General features: G+C 61.1%; 1 protein-coding gene across 12 annotated transcripts; it reads left to right on the top strand.

The window, feature by feature from the left end:
• Positions 1-5,292: 5,292 nt before the first annotated feature.
• Positions 5,293-17,347, top strand: BOK (BCL2 family apoptosis regulator BOK). 12 transcript variants are annotated; one of them, XM_069583125.1, is made up of 5 exons: positions 5,293-5,670; positions 6,174-6,425; positions 8,948-9,076; positions 15,773-15,936; positions 16,676-17,347. In XM_069583125.1, the coding sequence occupies exons 2-5, from the start codon at positions 6,203-6,205 to the stop codon at positions 16,799-16,801; spliced, it is 642 nt and encodes a 213-aa protein (XP_069439226.1). In that variant the 5' UTR covers positions 5,293-5,670; positions 6,174-6,202; the 3' UTR covers positions 16,802-17,347. The 12 variants fall into 12 exon arrangements, with proteins under 12 accessions (XP_069439226.1, XP_069439181.1, XP_069439247.1 ...); XM_069583080.1 differs by having other exon boundaries at positions 5,299-5,670; positions 9,019-9,076; XM_069583146.1 differs by having other exon boundaries at positions 5,312-5,670; positions 16,680-17,347.
• The last annotated feature ends 1,381 nt before the right edge of the window (positions 17,348-18,728 follow it).

Genomic DNA, 18,728 nt, shown 5'->3' with positions numbered 1-18,728 from the left:
CCACTCCCGCCCGTGCTCTGCCGCTGTTGCCTGTCGGTCACTGCATTGTGTCCGACTCCTTGTGACCCCAGGGATTGCCGCCCGCTAGGCTCCTCTGTTCACGGACTCCTCCAGGCAAGAGTACTGGACTGGGTTGCCATTCTCTTCTTCAGAGGATCTTCCTGACCCAGGGATTGACTCCAGGTCTCCTGCACTGTAGGCAGAGTCTTTACACGGAACCACCAGGAAAGCCTGGCATATATCCGGACAAAACTATAATTCAAAAGGAAGCATGCATCCCAGCGTTCACAGCAGCAGTATTTATAATAGCCAAGACAAGATGCAACCTAAACGTCCATCGACAGATGCATGGAAGAATAAGGTGCAGTTTGCATTCTGTATGTGTGTGTATATATATAAAGTGGAATATTACTAATCCGTTCAAAAAGAGTAAGAACAATGCCATTTGTAGCCGCATACTAAGTGAAGTAAGTCAAAGAAAGACAAACACCTTACGCTATCACATATACGAGGACTCTGAAATACGACACCAAGGATCTCCCCAACGAAGCAGAAACACTCACAGGCACAGAGAACAAGCTGCTGTTGCCCGGGGGTGGGGGACGGTGGAGTGGGAGTCGGGGATCAGCAGGTGCAAACTATTGAAGGGAGAAGCTCGGTCCCCAAAGCACAGGGAGCGCTGCAGTGCGCTGCGCTAAACCGGCACAGAAGGGAGCACAGAGGAGCACGTGGTGAAGCAGCTCGAGGCCAGTACAGGTGAAACTGTTCTTTATCTGCTTGGCTGCACCGGGTCTTAGCTGCGGCCTGGAGGAGCCAGTTCCCAGGGACTGAACCCAGCGCCCCTGCACCGGGAGCATGGAGTCTCAGCCACTGGTCCACCAGGGAACTCCCTCAATAAAAGATTCTTGAGAAAGAAAGCGAGGGGCCAGGAGGTAGGCGTGTGGCTGGGGGAGCTAGTTCCTTCCCCACCCCGCACCCCGCCCCTTAGGCGCCCCGCTGGAGAATGGCACAGTGGAAGCAGAGTCCCTCCGAGGAGGCGCCTGGAGGAGCCGCGGTTTGCAGAGTGCTTGCCTGGGACGTGGTCCCCGGACGCCTGCTGGTCGTGGAAAAACCCTCCCCAGCCGCTGGGTTCTTTCGATTATGGACACAAGAAACGCACACAAAAATGCCTGGAGTTGAAGTTCCTGTGCCAGATATCAATCCACACAATAAAGGTATAGGAAGGGCGACGGCCTGAAGCCGGGGTAGGTCAGCTCGGGGGTGAAGTCCTGGAAAAGCACAGGCGTCTCCAGTAGGAAATGCAAGACCAACTGCCAGCCTGATTTGGGGCAGAAAAAGAGACAAGCCTCTTTTTAACAGTCACAAAAATGGATTTTTAAAAAGCACAGCAGAAGGCTAGGAACAAAGCCTGGGTGGCTGGTTTAGGAGTCTTGGAGGCGGGATGGGGGTGGGGGACATTTGCAGGCAAGAGATTAACACCCAGAAAATAAAGAACAGGGCCCAGCCAATAAGAGAAAGAGGCCAGGCTGGAGAAACCGAGAAAAACCCCTACCGGGAGCTCAGAAGGGTGATGGAAGGGAAGAGGCTGGGCCCCATCGGCTGCTGGGGGCGTGCAAGCGCATCACAGAACACGGCACCCGTCCACACTGCAGACATACGACTTCACCTTACTGCTACACCTTACAACTACCCTAGGGTGCTGCCGAAGCGGGCAGGCACGGCCTGGCTGGTCCAGGGGGCCCGGGGCAGGAGGCCACACCACCCTGGAGCCCACCCTGCCAGCCTCCCCTGCACACGGTGGGGTGCACTGGAAAGCTGGGCACGTGGACCCCTCCCTTGGCCATTCTGCCCTGTATGGTGCGGGCTCCAGGCTGTTTATCTCACTCTCCTCCAAGTTTATACAAAACCCTCTCTCTGGCCTGGGCTCTGATTTCCCGTGAAGAATGAACTTCGGGCAGAAAACAGACAGGGAGGGGCTGGCCCTGGACAGTTCTGAGCCAGTGATGCTGAAGCCCCCAGGCACACCCCACCCCCAAGCCCAAAGCCTGGAGGGGCTGCCTGTGCCCCGGCCCCAAGGGGCAGCCCCATCGCTGTTAGCCCCTCTGACCTCGGGAAAGCGGGACTGGCACCCCCAGGCAGCATCCTCGGGAGCAGGGCCCGCTCCGCGCCCACACAGCTCTGCAGAGGGGACAGTGGGGGTTCCGCAGCGGGACCCCCAGCACACCAGGAGCTGCGTGGGAGCCAGACTGCGGCCCCAACTCTTAGTCCCTGGGGCGGGTGGGGGCTGCAGAGGCACGAGAGGAGACCCCTGAGAGTCAGCCCACTCTGATCCCGCAACCCTGCGTGTCCCCTGTAAGGCTCTCAGCGGCCTCCCGGGGTGAGGGCTGGATCTGCCGGGGCAGCGGGGTGGGGGTGACCCTGTCAGGGGGGTTGACACCTCCCACTTCTGTGATTCTTTGAGTCTCAGGGTTCGAGGATGCCGTGAACAAGCTCGGGGTTGGGCTCCTCCATCCCCGGGTACGTGGCTCCTGTCCTGAAGGGGCCGTGCTGCACAGACGTGCCCACGGCTCCCGGGTCAGGGCCCGCGTCCCTCCTCAGGATCCCATTTCTGGCAAGAGGAAACAGGCTTAGAGCAGAGCAGGAAACTGCCCGAGGCCACATGCTGGGGGAGGCACTGGTTCCTCCCGGTCAAAGGTCCAGTCCACCGGCCCTGGAATCACGTCTGGCTCTGCTCAGTCCTGCACTGGGGCCTTGGCGAGTCCCTCCCCGCTCTGAGCTTCCGCATTTTCATCTATAAAATACGGGTAATTCCAAATCTCACTATGTACTCAGTCACTCAGTCATGTCCGACTCTTTGCAACCCCATGGACTGGGGCCCACCAGGCTCCTCTGTCTATGGAATTTTCCAGGCAGGAATACTGAAGTGGGTTGCCATTTCCTCCTCCATCCAAATCTTAGGGGTCTTCAGAAATGCCACAGGCAGACTCTGTCCTGCTCCAGGCTCTGTATTAGAGAGTGTGTTAAATGCACACTCACATTTCAGGGTTTTTTCTGAAAAAAACAGGTGACAGTTACTGAGCCCCTGCTCTTCAGTCAGTAAGTCGCGACCGAGTCTTGGGCCCCATGGACGTCAGCACGCCAGGCCTCCCTGTCCTCCACTATCTCCTGGAGCCTGCTCAAACTCATGTCCGTTGAGTCAGTGATGCCATCCAACCACCTCATCCTCTGTCGCCCCCTTCTCCTCCTGCCTTCAGTCTTTCCCAGCATCAGGGTCTTTTCCAATGAGTCACTTCTTCGCATCAGGCGGCCAAAGTATTGGAGCTTTCCTTCCAGTGAATATTCAGGGCTGATTTCCTGAGCCGTTCCTATATGACGAGTTCCTTCATACACGGGTTCACTGGCTCTGTCTGCGGAATGTAGGTGTTATCATTTTCTCTGCTCTGCAGATCGAGGCAGACAGGCTCAGCGCCTTCCAGCAGCATCAGGGTCAGCGTCGTGACGGGCTCACAAAATGAGGCGGGGAAGGCTCCCTCATTTTCTATAACTTACACAGGTTTGCACAAGGTCAGTGACACTTCTTCAACTGTTTAGAGAAATGCCTCATTGAAACCATCTGAACCTAGAAGTTTCTTTGTGGGAAGTTTTAAATTGTGAACTAAATTTATCTAAGTGCTATAGGGCTATCCAGAATTTTCTATCGCTTCTAGTGTCAGTTTTGTGAGTCATTTCATTTACGTTTTGAATTCCTTCTGTGAAGTTGCTCACACTGTCCTCTCGTCACCTTTGAAGAGTGCTTTGACTGTGCCTGGCCTTAGCTGCGGCATGGGACTCTGAGTTGCAGCACGCGGGATCTCGCTTCTCGAGCAGCGATCGAGCGGCAGCTGAGGCAGCTTGTACTGCGAGCAGAGTTTCGACCAGCGGATCCCCAGGGGAGCCTCCTGCCTTTTTAATGTTTGCTATGTCTGTGGTCATGTCCTCTTTTTCATTCCTGACATTGGAATTTATGGTTCCTTTTTTTAATCCATTATTTCCAGGGGTTTATCCATTGCATTCTCTTCAAAGTACCAACTTTTGGCTTGATTGATTTCACCTGAGTTTTGCTTTTTTTCCCACCAATTTCTGCTTTTATTTCCTCTCACTTTGGACTTTAATTCGTTATTCTTTTTCTAGCTTCTTGAGTTGCAGCTTAGAGCTATTAATTTTCAAACTTTTTTCTAAAGCTATAAGTTTTCCTCAAAGGACTGCTCTATCTGCCTTCCGCAGCATTTAATGCGCCATATTTTCACTACTGTGCATTTCAAATTATTCCACAACTTTTCCTGTGGTTTATCATTTGGGTCATTGATGATTTAGAAGTGTGATATTCAATTCCAAGTCCTTGGAGGCTTTCTGGTAGTTTTCCTGTTTTTGAGGTTTAATTTATTTCAGAGAGGACACACGTGTATAATTTCAATCCTTTGGAATTTGTTGAGACTCCCTGGCCCAGGACATGATCTATTTCGTTTGACATCCTATGCACACATGGAAAGAACACGCGTTCACAGATGCCGGGTGCAGCGCTGTACACGTGTGAATTCAGGCACGTGGGCACATCCTGTTTGTTGTTTGAACTGTGGGATGCTGACTTGCGGATAGAGAAACAGGGATGTCCCTGGCTGCCCACTGGTTAAAGCCACTCTTCCACAGTGTGGGTTCGATCCCTGACCTGGGAAATAAGGACCCACATACCAAGAGAGAGAAATGGGGCAGGGGGCAGAAGAGCACCCAGAACAGAGCCTCACGCACACAGTTGCTCGGTTTATCCTGCTGACTGCTCTCCACATCAGTGGGAAGAGGATGGCCTTTGCGATAAACAGTGATGGTCCCCTGGACATCCATATGGAAAAGACGAGCTCTGACCCTTACCACAATATTCACAAGAATTAATCTGCAATCCATCACAGAAATAAATGTGAATGCTAAAACAATTAAGCTTCTAAAACAGGGGAGAATGTCCTAATGAAAAATCACTGAAGGTGAGAAAAGTGATAAATTGGATGTCATGGAGAAAACTGTTCAGCATAGCAGCACCAAAGATGGCAGAGGAGAATGGCATTAACTCCAGTCAAAGCGCGCACTGTCGGTACGGTGCCCAGCCACGCGCAAGGCCAGGGACACAGCTCCCGGAATATATAAAGGCTCTCTAGAAATCAATAAGCTAATGGAGCCGGGTGCGAGCCCACGCGGCTGGGGCCCGCGCTAGGTCCTGCTCACCGGGCGAGGCGGGGACAGCTCCCGCCCCCAGGCCCTCCCAGAGCGCGCCCTGGGAACTAGCCCGGTCCTCCTTAAGCGGGGAGGCGGCGGGGAAGCTCCGGCCGCGGCTCCGCCCCGGGGTTGCCTTTCCCTTAGAAGGCAAAGCCCCAAGCCTCGCCTCTAGCCGGAGGAGAGTCGCGCAGTGCTACCCAAGCTCCCCTCGCCCCCGACGCCGCCGCCGGAGCCTCGGGAGGGCCCGAGGCCCGGCGCACTCGGCGCTCCCGCCGGCTCGGCGTCGACTGGGCGGGCACCGGGGCGGGGCGCGCGGCCTCGCCGGTTTGAATGGAAGGATCCCGAGCGGCGGGGGCGGCGGCTCGCAGGTCCTGAAGCCAGCACTCGTCCTCCCCCACCCCGCGCCCGAGACATGCGGCGGGAGAGGTGAGCGGGCGGGCGGAGCCTTGGGGACGGCGAGGCCGGGGACAGGCACCGAGGATCGCGAGGCGCGGAGGCGGGCGGCCCAGGACGCGGGGCCGGGCCGGGGTCCCGGCGGCCGCCGGCTGGGCGCAGGTCGGGCCGTGCCCACGCCTCCGTCGCCCGCGCACTAGTCTTCGCGCGCGGGTGCGGCGGCCCCGGAGCAAATCGCCATTTCGCCGCGGTCCCTCCTATCCTCGGCGGCCGCGAGGATCCTTGTGGTTGAGCTTGGCATCTGAAAGAATGTGACTCCGCGCTTTTAAAGAGCTGGAGCACCAACCGGAGCGCTCACCCGCAGCCGGCCGGAGCCCTGCCCCGGAGCCCAGCCCCGCCCGGCCTCCCGGTGCGCCCCGGCGCGCGCCGCGCCCCCTCCCCGCGCCCCACTGCCCGCCCTCCGCGCGGCCGGCCTTCCCCTTCGCAGCCCGGCCGGGGCGACAGGGTGGGCCCGTCTGAGCGCCGTCTGCCCGCAGGTGCGGCGTCCCCCGCCCTCGTCCCCGCCATGGAGGTGCTGCGGCGCTCCTCGGTCCTCGCCGCCGAGATCATGGACGCCTTTGACCGCTCACCCACCGACAAGGAGCTGGTGGCCCAGGCCAAGGCGCTCGGCCGCGAGTTCGTGCACGCGCGGCTGCTACGCGCTGGCCTCTCCTGGAGCGCGCCCGAGCGCGCCGCGCCGGTCCCCGGCGGCCGCCTGGCGGAGGTGTGCGCCGTGCTGCTGCGCCTGGGTGAGTGCGGGCGCCGGCCGGCCGGCGGGGTCCCCAGGCTGCCCCTTCCAGCCGGTCGGGCGGACACGCAGCGCCTCGGGTACAGCTGTCCCTGAACTGGCAGCCCAGCGGGTGGCCGGGCCTCTGTCTTCCCTCCGGGGCAGGGAGGGGACTGGTCCTGGTGCCCTGAGGAATCTATCGCGCAAGGCGGGCGGGGGTTCCCTCCAGCACCCCCCTCTCCTAGCTCCCCAGTCAGCTGGCCTGTGCACCCGCCAGACCGCCCATCTGCCTGCTGAGCCCAGACTGCACACATCCTGGCCATAAAGAATAGAAAACTCCGCGAGGAATGATGTTTTCGTGGCTACATTTCCAGAGTGACCCTTGTACTCAGCTGGGCACAAAAATCTTTTGTCGGACCACGTGTCCTGATGTTTGTTTTGGAAAATAGGTCCTCACAGTTACTGGCTGCAGTCCTGCGTGGGCTGCTCTTTTCTCTGGGTTTGGAGGCCTCCGCCGGCTCCTGCGGAAATTAGCGCCTAGGAGAGCAGAGATGGTGCGAGGCTGGGCCGCTGCGAACCCCGCCCGCACAGCTTGCTGTGTAGGCGTGGGTGGGTCATCGGCTTAACTGGCTCCATCTTCTCCAAGGACCGCAGAGAGGGAGGGACCCTTGCAGCTGACTCATTCAACCCATCTCGCAGCGGGGACTAAGGTTGCCCAGTTCTACACCGCGCGGTGTGACCTTCCACGTGGGGAGTGTGCACTGAGGGGTGTGGGGCTCAGCTGGCACCCTGACTGGGTGGCTCTCCAGGCAGAGTGGGTTGAGAGACTGGCCCAGGACCCTGGGTTGGAGGCAGCGCCCCGTGGAAAGGGACGCCCGCCTCTTCTCCGGCTGGCCCTTGTGTTCTGCGGACCCTGGGGGCAAGGCTGTGCAGACCTGGTCTGCCCAGGAGTGTTGGCGTAGTGTGCAGCTGAGGGCTGCAGGAGGGTGCTGCCCGCCTGGGTCTTGGGGAGCACGGGGAGCACGCGAGGCTTTAGGTTTTAGCTGAAGGTCCAGACTGCCTGTGCTCCCCTGAGGCCAGGGCCCAAACCGTTTCTTCCAGCTGGGCTGTAGGGACAAGCCTGGGCTGAGCGTTCCAGAGGGCCCTGGGGAATTCGGTATCTCGGGCTGCTGAGAGGCCCCTGCAGTGGCCGGGAGGAAGTGCTTCCTTTGTCCTGGCCCGCCCTGCGGCCCTGCTGGCCCCCAGCTCCACGGCCTTGCCTGGAACAGGGCCTTAGGCCAGGGTCCCTGTTGTTTGAACTTGTCTGGAAAGCCCCGCTGTGGGCTCCGCTAATCACTGTCCCTTCCGAACTGTGACCTCGGATCCAGGGAGCCTGGGATGCTTCCGGCCTGGACTGGGGGAGCAGAGTCCAGCCAAGTGCCGCATGCTGGCCCTCCGCAGGGCCAGGCCTCAGGGCCCTCCCCAAGCTGCTTTCACGGCCAGTCCCTGGGCTCAGCATCTGTCAGGCGGCCGAGGGGCCCCCAGAGGGAGGTCGCTTGGACTCCCAATGTGTGGCCCTTGTGAGCTGCTCCACGTGAGCCCCCCCGCCCCCCCCCCCGCCTCTTGTCAAGGCCTGGAGCCGTCCCTTGCCCCCAGCACCCCCAGCCCCTCCCCGCACAGATGCCCCGCTCTGAGAGCAGCAGCAAACAGGAAGAGACGGGGGCGCGCCCCCGCGCCTGGTCTCTTGGGGCCAGCCCCTGGTCGCCCCCCGGGTCTGTGCGTGGGAACGGCTGGCCAGGCCCGCCCTGGGAGTTTCCATGCCACCGCCCCCGTGGCCCCACCAGCCTCAGTCCCGCTCTGGCTTCAGATCTTCCTGAATTGGACGGACTGCAGCTGGCTCCAGGGCGTCGCCCTTATCACCAGGACCTCCAGTGGGAAGCATTTCCCTGTTTGCTTTGGCTGGAGAGGCGGCCGGGCTGGGGGACACCCAGTGCGTGGGCCGAGAGGGGTTCCGGCGCGTCCCTGCGGACATGGTGTAGACGGGGCCCTAGGAGGGCGTTCCTCCACTGACGGGCATCCCCGCCAGGCACCAGGAGCCCAGGCCTGGCGCCTCCGGGCAGTGGCTGGGTCTCTGGTTTCCTGAATGATGCTGGGCCTGGCGAGGCTGCCCCTCCCCGAGGCAGCCTCGGGATCCCCACCTGTGTGGGGTCGCTGGCCCCCACCCTGCCCACGTTGGGGCTGGCTGCCCGCCCGCCCGGGCAGCTTGGTGTGTGCTGTGAGTCACTGAGCAGGCACGCCCGGGATTCCCGCCGCACCGGCCCAGCCGGCTCTGCCCCGGGAAGGGGGGGGGGCGTGGCTGACTTGTCAGAAGGGCAGCCCTCAGGCAGGTCTGGGGTGCCCACACCTCCCTAGCCTTGTCCCTGGGGACCCTGGGGGTGGTGTCAAGTGGGTAGGCATGGGACAGGTCGGGGGTCAGGGATCAGGCTGGGGTCAGGGCCCCTGCTGCGGCTGTGGGCTGGCCCCCGGCCCATGGGACCCCTCTGACCCACCCCTGTGCCTGAGCAGCGGACGAGCTGGAGCTGATCCGGCCCAGCGTCTACCGCAACGTGGCCCGCCAGCTGAACCTCTCCTTGCAGTCGGAGACCGTGGTGACCGACGCCTTCCTGGCTGTGGCGACCCAGATCTTCTCTGCAGGTGAGGCTTCGTGTCCAGGCCGGGGACCCTCGGTGCCAGCGGGGCCTGGGGCCTGGGAGTTGTCGGGGCCGGGGCTGCAGCGCAGGCGGGCTTATCGGGGAACCTCCCTGGGTCCGAGGGCGGTTGGCCCCTCGCGGGGTTCTGGGGCTGCACTGGCTGGAAGTCCTGGCTGGCGGCGTGTGTCAGGCCGCCAGCTGGCACTGCTGCTCACCTGGGCTTCTCGAAGTGCGATGCCCACTCCCTGGCAGCCGGAGTGGGCGCTGCCAGGCTCCTGGAACCTGAAAAGTCGCGGGGTTGCTGCACCGGAGTCTGCTGGGCAGAGGCACGTTGCCAGCCGGTGTGGTGCTCTGCAGTGGGGGTGCCTCACCTGGGTCACCTGGCTGGCCCACAGCCCCTGTGGGTTTCCCAGAGCCTCCCTCTGGGCCCTGGCGGTGGGCGACATCTATCCCTGTCACCTCCTTCCCTCACTTCCTCACCTGAGAGCACCTCCTGCTGCTCCTGTCCACACACCTGCCTCCAGGTTCACGGGAGACCCCCGGACTCGTCCCCAGCGCCTCCCCCCCATCCCCACGTCCCCTCCTGGGAAGCCCGTGGGCTCCCTGTGGTCCACCTGTGACCTGGTGCCCAGCTCGGTGCAGCCACCGAGGTCCCGGGTCCTGGTACGGAGCAGGTGCCAGGCGTTGCCGGGTGTCCAGGAGCAGAGCCCCACCCGGGACAGCACCTTCTCCTTGGACGACCCGGCGTGCCCCCCGGCGCCTGGAGCCGCATCGGCCGGGGACCCTGAGGCACGGATGGTGGTCCCAGCCTCGGGGAGGGGTCCGTGCGGGCCCACAGCTGAGTGCTCCGGGCTGCATCCTGGCTGGAGGACAGGTGTGAGTGGCCAGGCAGCATTGAGAGTGGGGAGGCCCCCTTTCCCCTGGGCCTTTGGGGCCACAACCTGCTGCAGAGGAGGGCCCCAGGCAGCCGGGAGGCCTCGAGCCCTTAGCTGACTGCTGGTGTGACCCGATGCTCTCCTTGCCTTTGCTCAGCCGAGGCGTGCTTAGCACCAAAGGGCTTCGGGGCAGAGGCGCCAGGACCACCATCCCTGCCCTGAGAGGGACCCTCCGCTCACCCACTGAATATGGGGCCAGATGGAGGGGCTGCAGGCCCGTCAGAGGCCCCGTCTGCTGACCCCACCCTCAGAGTATTGCCTTCCTGTGTCCCCCTCTGAGGGGCCTCCCGACCCCTGGCGGGCAGGCCGGCACTGAAGGTGCGGGACACGGGACCGCCAGCTGTGGGCCAGCCTCATAGGGTCAGCGCACCATGGGCAGGACCCCTAGGGGTGAGGAGAGACCAGGGTGCCCTCGGGTGGGGCTCAGGGGCATCCAGGCTGGCCTGGTGGAGAAGGCGGCTGGAGGGGCCAGCCCGGAAGGGGCACGGCGGGCACCCAGGGCTGCCCACCATACTGGGCTCCCCTCCATCCCCCGGGCCTGTCCCAGCCTGACGCCGGCGTGTGGGTGGCCGCCTGTGTGTGTCTCCGAGCTGTCGGGCGGGCAGCTGGTTTATGAGCTGAGGGCTGGCTTTAAAAGGAAGGGTCATTTCTGGGAATGCGGCTGGGCAGGCGGGGGCCAGGGCCCAAGGCGGTGGCGGGAGGGTGGGGGCCCGGCCGGAGCGTCCAGCCCTGCCTGCCCAGACCACTCAGGGCCGGCGACCAGAGGCGAGCCCAGAAAGGCTGTGGGTTCCAGGAGGGCCCGGGAGGCCGGGAGGGAGGCGTGTCCTGCGGACAGAGCACCGGGCGTGTGGCGGCAGTGGCTCCTGGGGCCCGGTCTGAAACCGCCCAAGCCCCCCTCGGCTGCCGGCACACCCACCCCCGGCCGGGCTCCGCCCCCAGCTGGCTCCGCCCCCTCCTCGCGGCAGCCCCCACGCCCGCCTGCGCCCTCATCGCTGTGTGTGTTGCAGGCAGTTTCTCGACCTCTCTGGACCCCAGAACCCCTGCGGCCTCTCCCCGCAACAGGGCCTGGCCTGCTGACCCAGGGGCTGGACCCGCGTCCCCGTCACCCTCCTGGGCCAGCCCCTCTCCTCTGTGGCTGTGGCCGATGGGGTGGGCGGCTCGAGGACTGCAGGGTAGGGCTTGGGTGCCCCCCACGTGCCGGCACCCTGATGCTGCTGAGCCCCCCACACTGCGTCTTGGCTGAAGGGGCTTCTCGGTTCCCTTACGTGGGAAAACATAAAGTTGGCAAGTATTTTCATTTTTTTACTTTTCATTACAAGAAGAAAGTATTTTACCATGGAAAGATCAAAAAACACATGAGATAAACACTCTCAGAAATCTGTGCTAAAAAGGCAGCCTCATTTAAACATGAGCAAAGGATCTGAATAGTTGTCTCTTCTGAGATGTCCGTGAGAAGTCGCTGACCTTCGTCAGTCATCAGGGAAATGCACGCCCAGCCACGAGGCTCCAGCTCGCACCCCTTGGGGGTGGAGGCAGGCCGTTGGAGCCCAGCACGCAGGAGGCAGATACGCCGCGGTGGGCCTCCTGTCAGCGTCTTCAGTGGGGTGACTGATGGCGTCCCCACCTGACCCTGCAGCTCCATGCCCTGGGGTTCGCCCTGAGAAGGGAAGCCACATGTCCACATGAGGGTGTGTCCATGAGCCTTCAGACCCTCTGCCAGCAGCAGAGGGACCCCCGCCCAGGCTTGTCTCTTGGTGGGCGGTCGGTCCACGCGATGGAGCCTTGCTCCGCCGTAACAAGGAGCGCGGTGGTGATGCACAGGATGATATGAGGAACCTGGAAAACGTTTTGCTCCCTGGCTGGAGTCAGACACAAAATGGGACCTACTGAGTGATTTGATTCGTGTGAAATGTCCAGAACAGGTCATCCACAGAGGCGAGTAGAGGAGAGAGTGCCAGGAGGTGGGGTCACAGGGATGCTCTTCTCATGGGGACAGGGATTTGGAGTAAAAACGCCTGGAATTCAGCAGCGGTGGTGGTTGTAGAACATTGTCAATATGCTAAGAACACTGGATCTCACTCTTTTGTTTGCGCTGAAAGTGCAGTCTTGACCATTGGACCACCAGGGAAGTCCCATCTGGGTCTTCTTTTTGAGATTTTTGGATCTCACGCTTCAGAAGGATGAATTGACGGTACTGAGACTGCTGTGTGCCTAGTTGCTTGGTTGTGTCCACCTCTTTTTGACCCGATGGACTGCAGCCTGCCAGGCTCCTCTGTCCATGGGGTTCTTCAGGCAAGAATACTGGAGGGAGTTGCCATGCCCTCCTCCAGGGGGTCTTCCTGACCCAGGGATCCAACCCAGGTCTCCCACGTGGCTGGTGGGTTCTTTACCACCTGAGCCACCAGGGAAGCCCGGTAGCAAGACCCTATCTCCATAAAAAACAACACTAAGAGCTCAGAGAAAATAGGACATACCCAAGACCCACGTGGGAGACCAGCCTGCTGGCAGCTCCCAGACTAGAGCTTTTCTCTCCAGGTCCAATGTGGCGGTCGCGTGGAGCCCACATGTCCACCTGGGGTGCCAAGTCCGGGAGGGCCTGCCCGGGCTCGTGTGCTGTGAGCAGCTGGTGAACAGGGAGCGCGGCGTGATGGCGCCATCCCCAGGACGTGGTGCCCCCGCGGCCTGGGTGCCCCCTGGAGGGGGCCTGTGAGCAGAGCCCTGAGGGTGGGCAGCGCTGCGGGCGGTGCTAAGGCTGGCGGAGTGAGTCCTGGGGGCCGGGGGCCGGCGCGGGGGCTTCAGACCTTGACCTGCTTGGAAGGGGGTGGGAGTCAAAGCAACAGGTGGGCCTGGGGTGCGACACGGCCCGGTCCATGGGGTTTTTACATTTTCGTTTAATTGAGGTGAAATTCATGTGGTGTCTGATTAACCGTTTTGTTCATTGTTTGACCTCACCACGGGGTGCGTGTGGTCGAGCTCCCCGACACCTGGGCCTGCACTGGGACCTCGGCGTCTGGGTCACTGAACCCTGCGAGAAGCCCCAGTTAAGCGTCTAGAGTGTGCGACTCGGTGGCATCGGTCCACCCGCAGGGCTGCGCAGCCGCCGGTGCCCAGGCCCGCTAAGCTGTCCCTGCCGGCCCCGGGGCCCACCGCTCTGCCCCCCGTCTCACGGCCCTCTGGCCCCGCCGCGTCAGGGATGGACTCACACTCGAGTCTGCATCCTTCGGGGACGTGTTGTTTCAGCAGGCGTGGCCCTGGCTCCATCAGAGCTCCTGCCTCTGGAGGCCAAATGACCTTCTGTTGTGCAGGTGGCCCACCTCACGCTCTTCCACTCCTGTATCTTCCTGTCTTGCCCTTTCCGCCTCTTGGTGACTGTGAACAAGCGTTCATTTGGCTCACTTGTGCCCCTGTGACTGACTGTCCCCGGCAACAGGGGTCCGGGGCCTGCTCGTCCCGCCTGTGCTGTTCCTGCCAGACCAGGGCCCGGCCCCCAGGGCGTGTCGTCTCACCGGTGATGGCAGGTGCCCTGAGCTGTCCTTCCCATCACAGGGGCCATGCTGCACAGTTCCCTGGGTCCGCACATTGCCACTCTGAACTTTCAGCCTGGTAGACGACCCTTTACACCTCGTTTTAACTGGCGCTTCTTTGAGTGGCAGTGAGGGTCAGCGGCTTTCACATGTCTAGTGTATGCAGGTCAGTGCGGTTCAGTCGCTCAGTCCGGGGCTCGTGTGCCGTGAGTTTGCTAAAATTCATGTCCATTGAGCCGGTGATGCCATCCAACCATCTCATCCTCTGTCATCTCCTTCTCCCACCTTCAATCTTTCCCAGGATCAGGGTCTTTTCCAATGAGTCAGCTCTTTCCATTAGGTTGCCAAAGTAATTGGAGCTTCAGCTTCAGCATCAGTCCCTCCAATGAATATTCAGGAATGATTTCCTTTAGGATTGACTGGTTGGATCTCCTTGCATTTCAAGGGACTCTCAAGAGTCTTCTCCAACACCACAGTTCAAAAGCATCAATTCTTTGGCAATCAGCTTTCTTTATAGTCCACCTTTCACATCCATACATGACTACTTGAAAAACTATAGTTTTCACTAGATGGAACTTAGTTGGCAAAGTAATGTCTCTGCTTTTTAATATGCTGTCAAGGTTGGTCATAGCTTTTCTTCCAAGGAGCAAGTGTCTTTTAATTTCATGGCTGCAGTCATCATCTTCAGTGATTTTGGAGCCCAAGAAAAGTCTTTCACTGTTTCCACTGTTTCCCCATCTATTTGCCATGAAGTGATGGGACCAGATGCCATGATCTTAGTTTTCTGAAAGCTGAGTTTTAAGCCAACTTTTTCACTTTCCTCTTTCACTTTCATCAAGAGGCTCTTTAGTTCTTTGCTTTCTGCCATAAGGGTGCTTTCATCTGCATAGGTGAGGTTATTGATATTTCTCCTGGCAATCTTGTTCTTCATCCAGCCCAGCATTTCGCATGATATATTCTGCATGTAAGTTAAATAAGCAGGGTGACAATATTCAGCCTTGACGTACTCCTTTCCCAATTTGGAACCAATCTGTTGTTCCATGTCCAGTTCTAACTGTTGCTTCTTGACCTGCATACAGATTTCTCAGTGGCCACAGGACTGGAAAAGGTCAGTTTTCATTCCAATCCCAAAGAAAGGCCATGCCAAAGGCTGTTCAAACTACTGAACAATTACACTCATCTCACAGGCTAGCAAAGTAATGCTCAAAATTCTCCAAGCCAGGCTTCAACAGTATGTGAACAGTGAACTTCCAGATGTTCAAGCTGGATTTAGAAAAGGCAGAGGAACCAGAGATCAAGTTGCCAACATCTATTGGATCATCGAAAAAGCAAGAGAGTTCCAGAAAAACGTCTACTTCTGCTTTATCGACTATGTCTATTGTATTGTTAGTGTTTTTTATTTTGTGAATCAGCTATTCATAATTTGTGTTCCTATGTCTTTAGAAAATGTTGAAAGTGAAAGTGTTAGCTGCTCCGTCATTCTGACTCTTTGGGACCCCATGGAGTGTAGACCGCCAGCCTCCTCTGTTTGAATTTCCCAGACAGACAAGAATACTGGAGTGGGTAGCCATTCCCGTCTCCGGCGGGTCTTTTTTCTCCCTTGATGTGCAGAACCTCTTTATGTGTTAAGGAGCTTTTTATGACTGACAGGCGTTTGTCCCCAGGTTGTCACGTGTCTGTCCTTCCCCCAGGGAGGCTCCATCTTAGTTCTGCCCTCAGCAGCTCGGTGCCTGGGGATGGCCCTTCCTGCTGGGCCTCAGCTTCTTTCCATGGCGAGCGCCCCGCTCTGTTCCGGGGACAACCAGGCTGGGGCAGGTGCAGCTCAAAGCTGCTTGCTGTTCAGTGCCTCCAGCACCAGGTCCCTGAGCCCCGTTGACCAGCTCAGGTCCCTCTTTGCCGCACTGCTTTTCTCCAGCAGAGGTGGGCTGGGTCCTCGCCAGGCTCTGGCCCAGGTGTGCAGGTGTGGAGCAGAAGCTTAGGACATATAGGAATGGCCCATGGGGCTGGCAGAGCTGACCTGAGCAGATGGTGGCCGGGACTTGCACGGCAACCAGGTGACGTAGCTCCCTGTCCGATTGGGAGCTGGTGGTCAAGGCTAGCCCTGGGTGCTGACCCCAGTCACCTTTGGGGTGGTGGGCGCGTGGCTCCGGGAGGCTCATCCCTTTCAGGTGGCGCTGAGGGCTGGCCTTAAGCGGGGTCTTGGTGGCCTTTGGTGGCCAGCGTCCCTCTCTCTCCCTGCAGGCATCACGTGGGGCAAGGTTGTGTCTCTGTACTCCGTGGCCGCGGGGCTGGCCGTGGACTGTGTGCGGCAGGCCCAGCCCGCCCTGGTGCACGCCCTCGTCGACTGTCTCGGGGAGTTTGTACGGAAGACGCTGGCAACCTGGCTGCGGAGGCGTGGTGGATGGGTGAGGGCCCCTGCGGGCTGGGGGGGAGGTGACGGGCTGGAGGGGAGGGGGTCGCGGCTGGGGCTGCATCCCTGCCTCAAGGCTGACCCGGGGCGTGCCCGCCCCCCAGAGCTAAGCCTGCTGCCCTGCCCCCTGGGGGGTCAGAGCCATGTCCCACCTCTGTCTCTGGATCCCCCGTCACCTGCCCAGCGCTGGCCCGGCCAGGGGGCTGCTGGGAGCGGTGCCTTCTTTGTAGAGTGGTGGTGGCAGAGGTGTGTGCAGCCCACCGGCCATGGGGGCGGCGGCCAGCCCTGGGCTGGGGTTGGGGCCCCGGTGGAGGCGGGGCGGCGGGGGCAGGGAAGGTCTGACTGCCAGGGCGACTCATGGCAGGTGGGACACGGGCAGCTCCGTCCCCTGCCTGTCCTGTCCTCGGGCCCGGCGGGGCTGGGCACCGGGGCAGCCAGGACGCTGACTGCCCGCGCGGCCAGAGGTCAGGCTCCGGGGCTGCGCTCCTTGGCAGGACTAGGGAGAAACAGGGAAGTGAGGAGTGGCTGTCCGCTGGGCTCCTGTTCTAAGGGGTCGTCCCCCACGGCGTCCGCAAGGGGACACGGGGAGCGCCCTGCTCAGACTCCTGCCTCTTCACGTCCAACTTCGGGCCTTCGTCCAGCTGGACTGCAGGCACTCCGTCAAGCGGCGTGGCCGCCTCAGATGGGGCGGGACTGCGCCCCGCACGGCCTGACTGTGCCCTCTCCCCTCCCAGACAGACGTGCTCAAGTGTGTGGTCAGCACCGACCCAGGCCTGCGCTCTCACTGGCTGGTGGCCGCGCTCTGCAGCTTTGGCCGCTTCCTGAAGGCTGCCTTCTTCATGCTGTTGCCGGAGAGATGAGATGCTGGCTCAGGCAGGAGCCCAGGGGGCCCTCCACCCCACCCCAGCTGGGAAGACCCTCGGAGCCGCCCCTGAGTGGACGCTGGAGGCCCTGCCCTGAGCCCCTCCTCCAAAGCCCAGGCCCTCTGCACAGAGGCGTGAGGGTCTCCCCCAGGCCTGGAGCTGGGCTTCAGTGCCGACCCTTCTGCCTTGCTGCCCCTGGAAGCCCTGCCCGCCCCGTTCTTCCTGGGCCAGAAGGCTGCACCGCGTCCCGGCCCTGAAGCAGGAAGTGGGAGCCCCATCCATGTCGGGACCACATCAGGACTGGAGCTGGCCTCGGTCCTCAAGGGAGGCGCCTCTAGCTTGGCCGAAGCCGGAGGCGCCGTGGGGCCGGCTGACCCTGCACACCGAGTGTGATGCTGCTGCGGTGGCTCCTGACCCGCTTCCGGGGGAATGTGTGCCCCACGCGTGCGTCAGGGTCCCCGTGTGGCAGGGAACCGTGGATGTGAGAGCCCGTGGATGAGGACGATGGTGTGTGTCTGACCCCAATAAAGTGCAGTGGCCGTGGAGGGCGCCCGTCTGCCTGCCTGCAGCCTCCCCCCCCCCCCGCGATGGACGGCGGCAGCCCCGCCATGACTAATCAGCACGGCAGAGCCGCCCCGGGCCCCTCGGGGAGGCCGCCTCACTGCCCTGTGCCTTGCCGGGCCCACGCGGACACGCACGTGCGCGTGCTGGCACCTGCGTGCGCGCAGCCCTGCCCTCCATGGCGGCCAGCCTTCCCCGCCCGTGCCGGCCACGCCCTCCCACTGCATGTGGCCTCTCTGCCCTGGCTCCCTTTCTGTACCAGGCAGGGGGCAGCAGACGGCTACCCCGGCCGCCTGGCCCGCCTCCTGCGGGAAGAGCCAGAGGCCAGCTCCTGTGCACATGGGCAGCCCTGCGTCCCCCCTCAGGGCCCACCTCCCAGCCCCAGCCCCCCCGGACCACTCTCCTCAGCTCCCTTCCTGCGGAGCGGATGGGGGCCAGCACCACCTCCCAGCTCTGCCTGCTCCGTCCGCGGGGAGGGGGCGTCTCATGGGTGCCCAGGGCAGGAAGTCCGGGGGGGGTGGGGGGACGGGGTAGAGGAAGGGTCCCCCAGCGCCCTGCTTCCCGTCACTGGGATCAGCCCCCTGGGACGTTTCCAGCCCTGGGAGCTGCTGCCACAGACACAGAGTCAGGAAAGCAGGTTCCAGTCCCCGTGGGGAGACTGGTGCTGGGCAGAAGACAAGGGGGATGCGCCCTTTCCGGCAACACAGAAGGCGACTTTGCGAGGGAGAGACGGAGAAGAAAGGTGAGCCCGCGTGAGGCAAACTCAGGCTTCCTCAAGGACACCTTGGACTTGGTCAGAGAGAGGAAACCCTTCATTCTAGAGGAAACAGTCTCATAAAGCCATTTCTCTACAAGCAAGGAAGTTTATAAATTTAAAATCATTATGAAACTACCTGTTCCCGCAGATGGTGAGGACTCTGCCTGCAGAGCGGGGGACGCGGGTTAGATCCCTGGGTTGGGAAGATCCCCCCGAGAAGGAAATGGCAACCCACTCCAGTATTCTTGCCTGGAGAATCCATGGACAGGGGAGCCCGGTGGGCCGCAGTGCATGTGGTCACAAAAGAGGGGGACGTGATTGAGCAAAGTATCTTCCTCTTAAGAAAGTACTAGAGTGTGTTTCCCTGTCTGGATCTAAAGCTAACTGTAAAGTTCACATGAGGAGGGGAAGGACAGAAACAGCTGAGGAAACCTTTCCAAGAAGAGAAAGGAGGAAGGTCTGGGCCTCCCTGCCTCTGGGTCTGCCCCTGGACCCCGAGGCCCCAGGCACATGCAGACACGCGAGCACAGGGATGCGGGGCCTGCAGAGACAGACCCTGGAGCCTGGAGGACCAAGTCCATGATGAGGTGGAGGAGACCAGTCGTC

The sequence above is a fragment of the Ovis canadensis genome, chromosome 1 (genome assembly GCF_042477335.2).
Source record: "Ovis canadensis isolate MfBH-ARS-UI-01 breed Bighorn chromosome 1, ARS-UI_OviCan_v2, whole genome shotgun sequence".
NCBI classification, from domain to species: Eukaryota; Metazoa; Chordata; class Mammalia; order Artiodactyla; family Bovidae; genus Ovis; species Ovis canadensis.
This window is presented reverse-complemented; position numbering and strand designations above follow the sequence as displayed.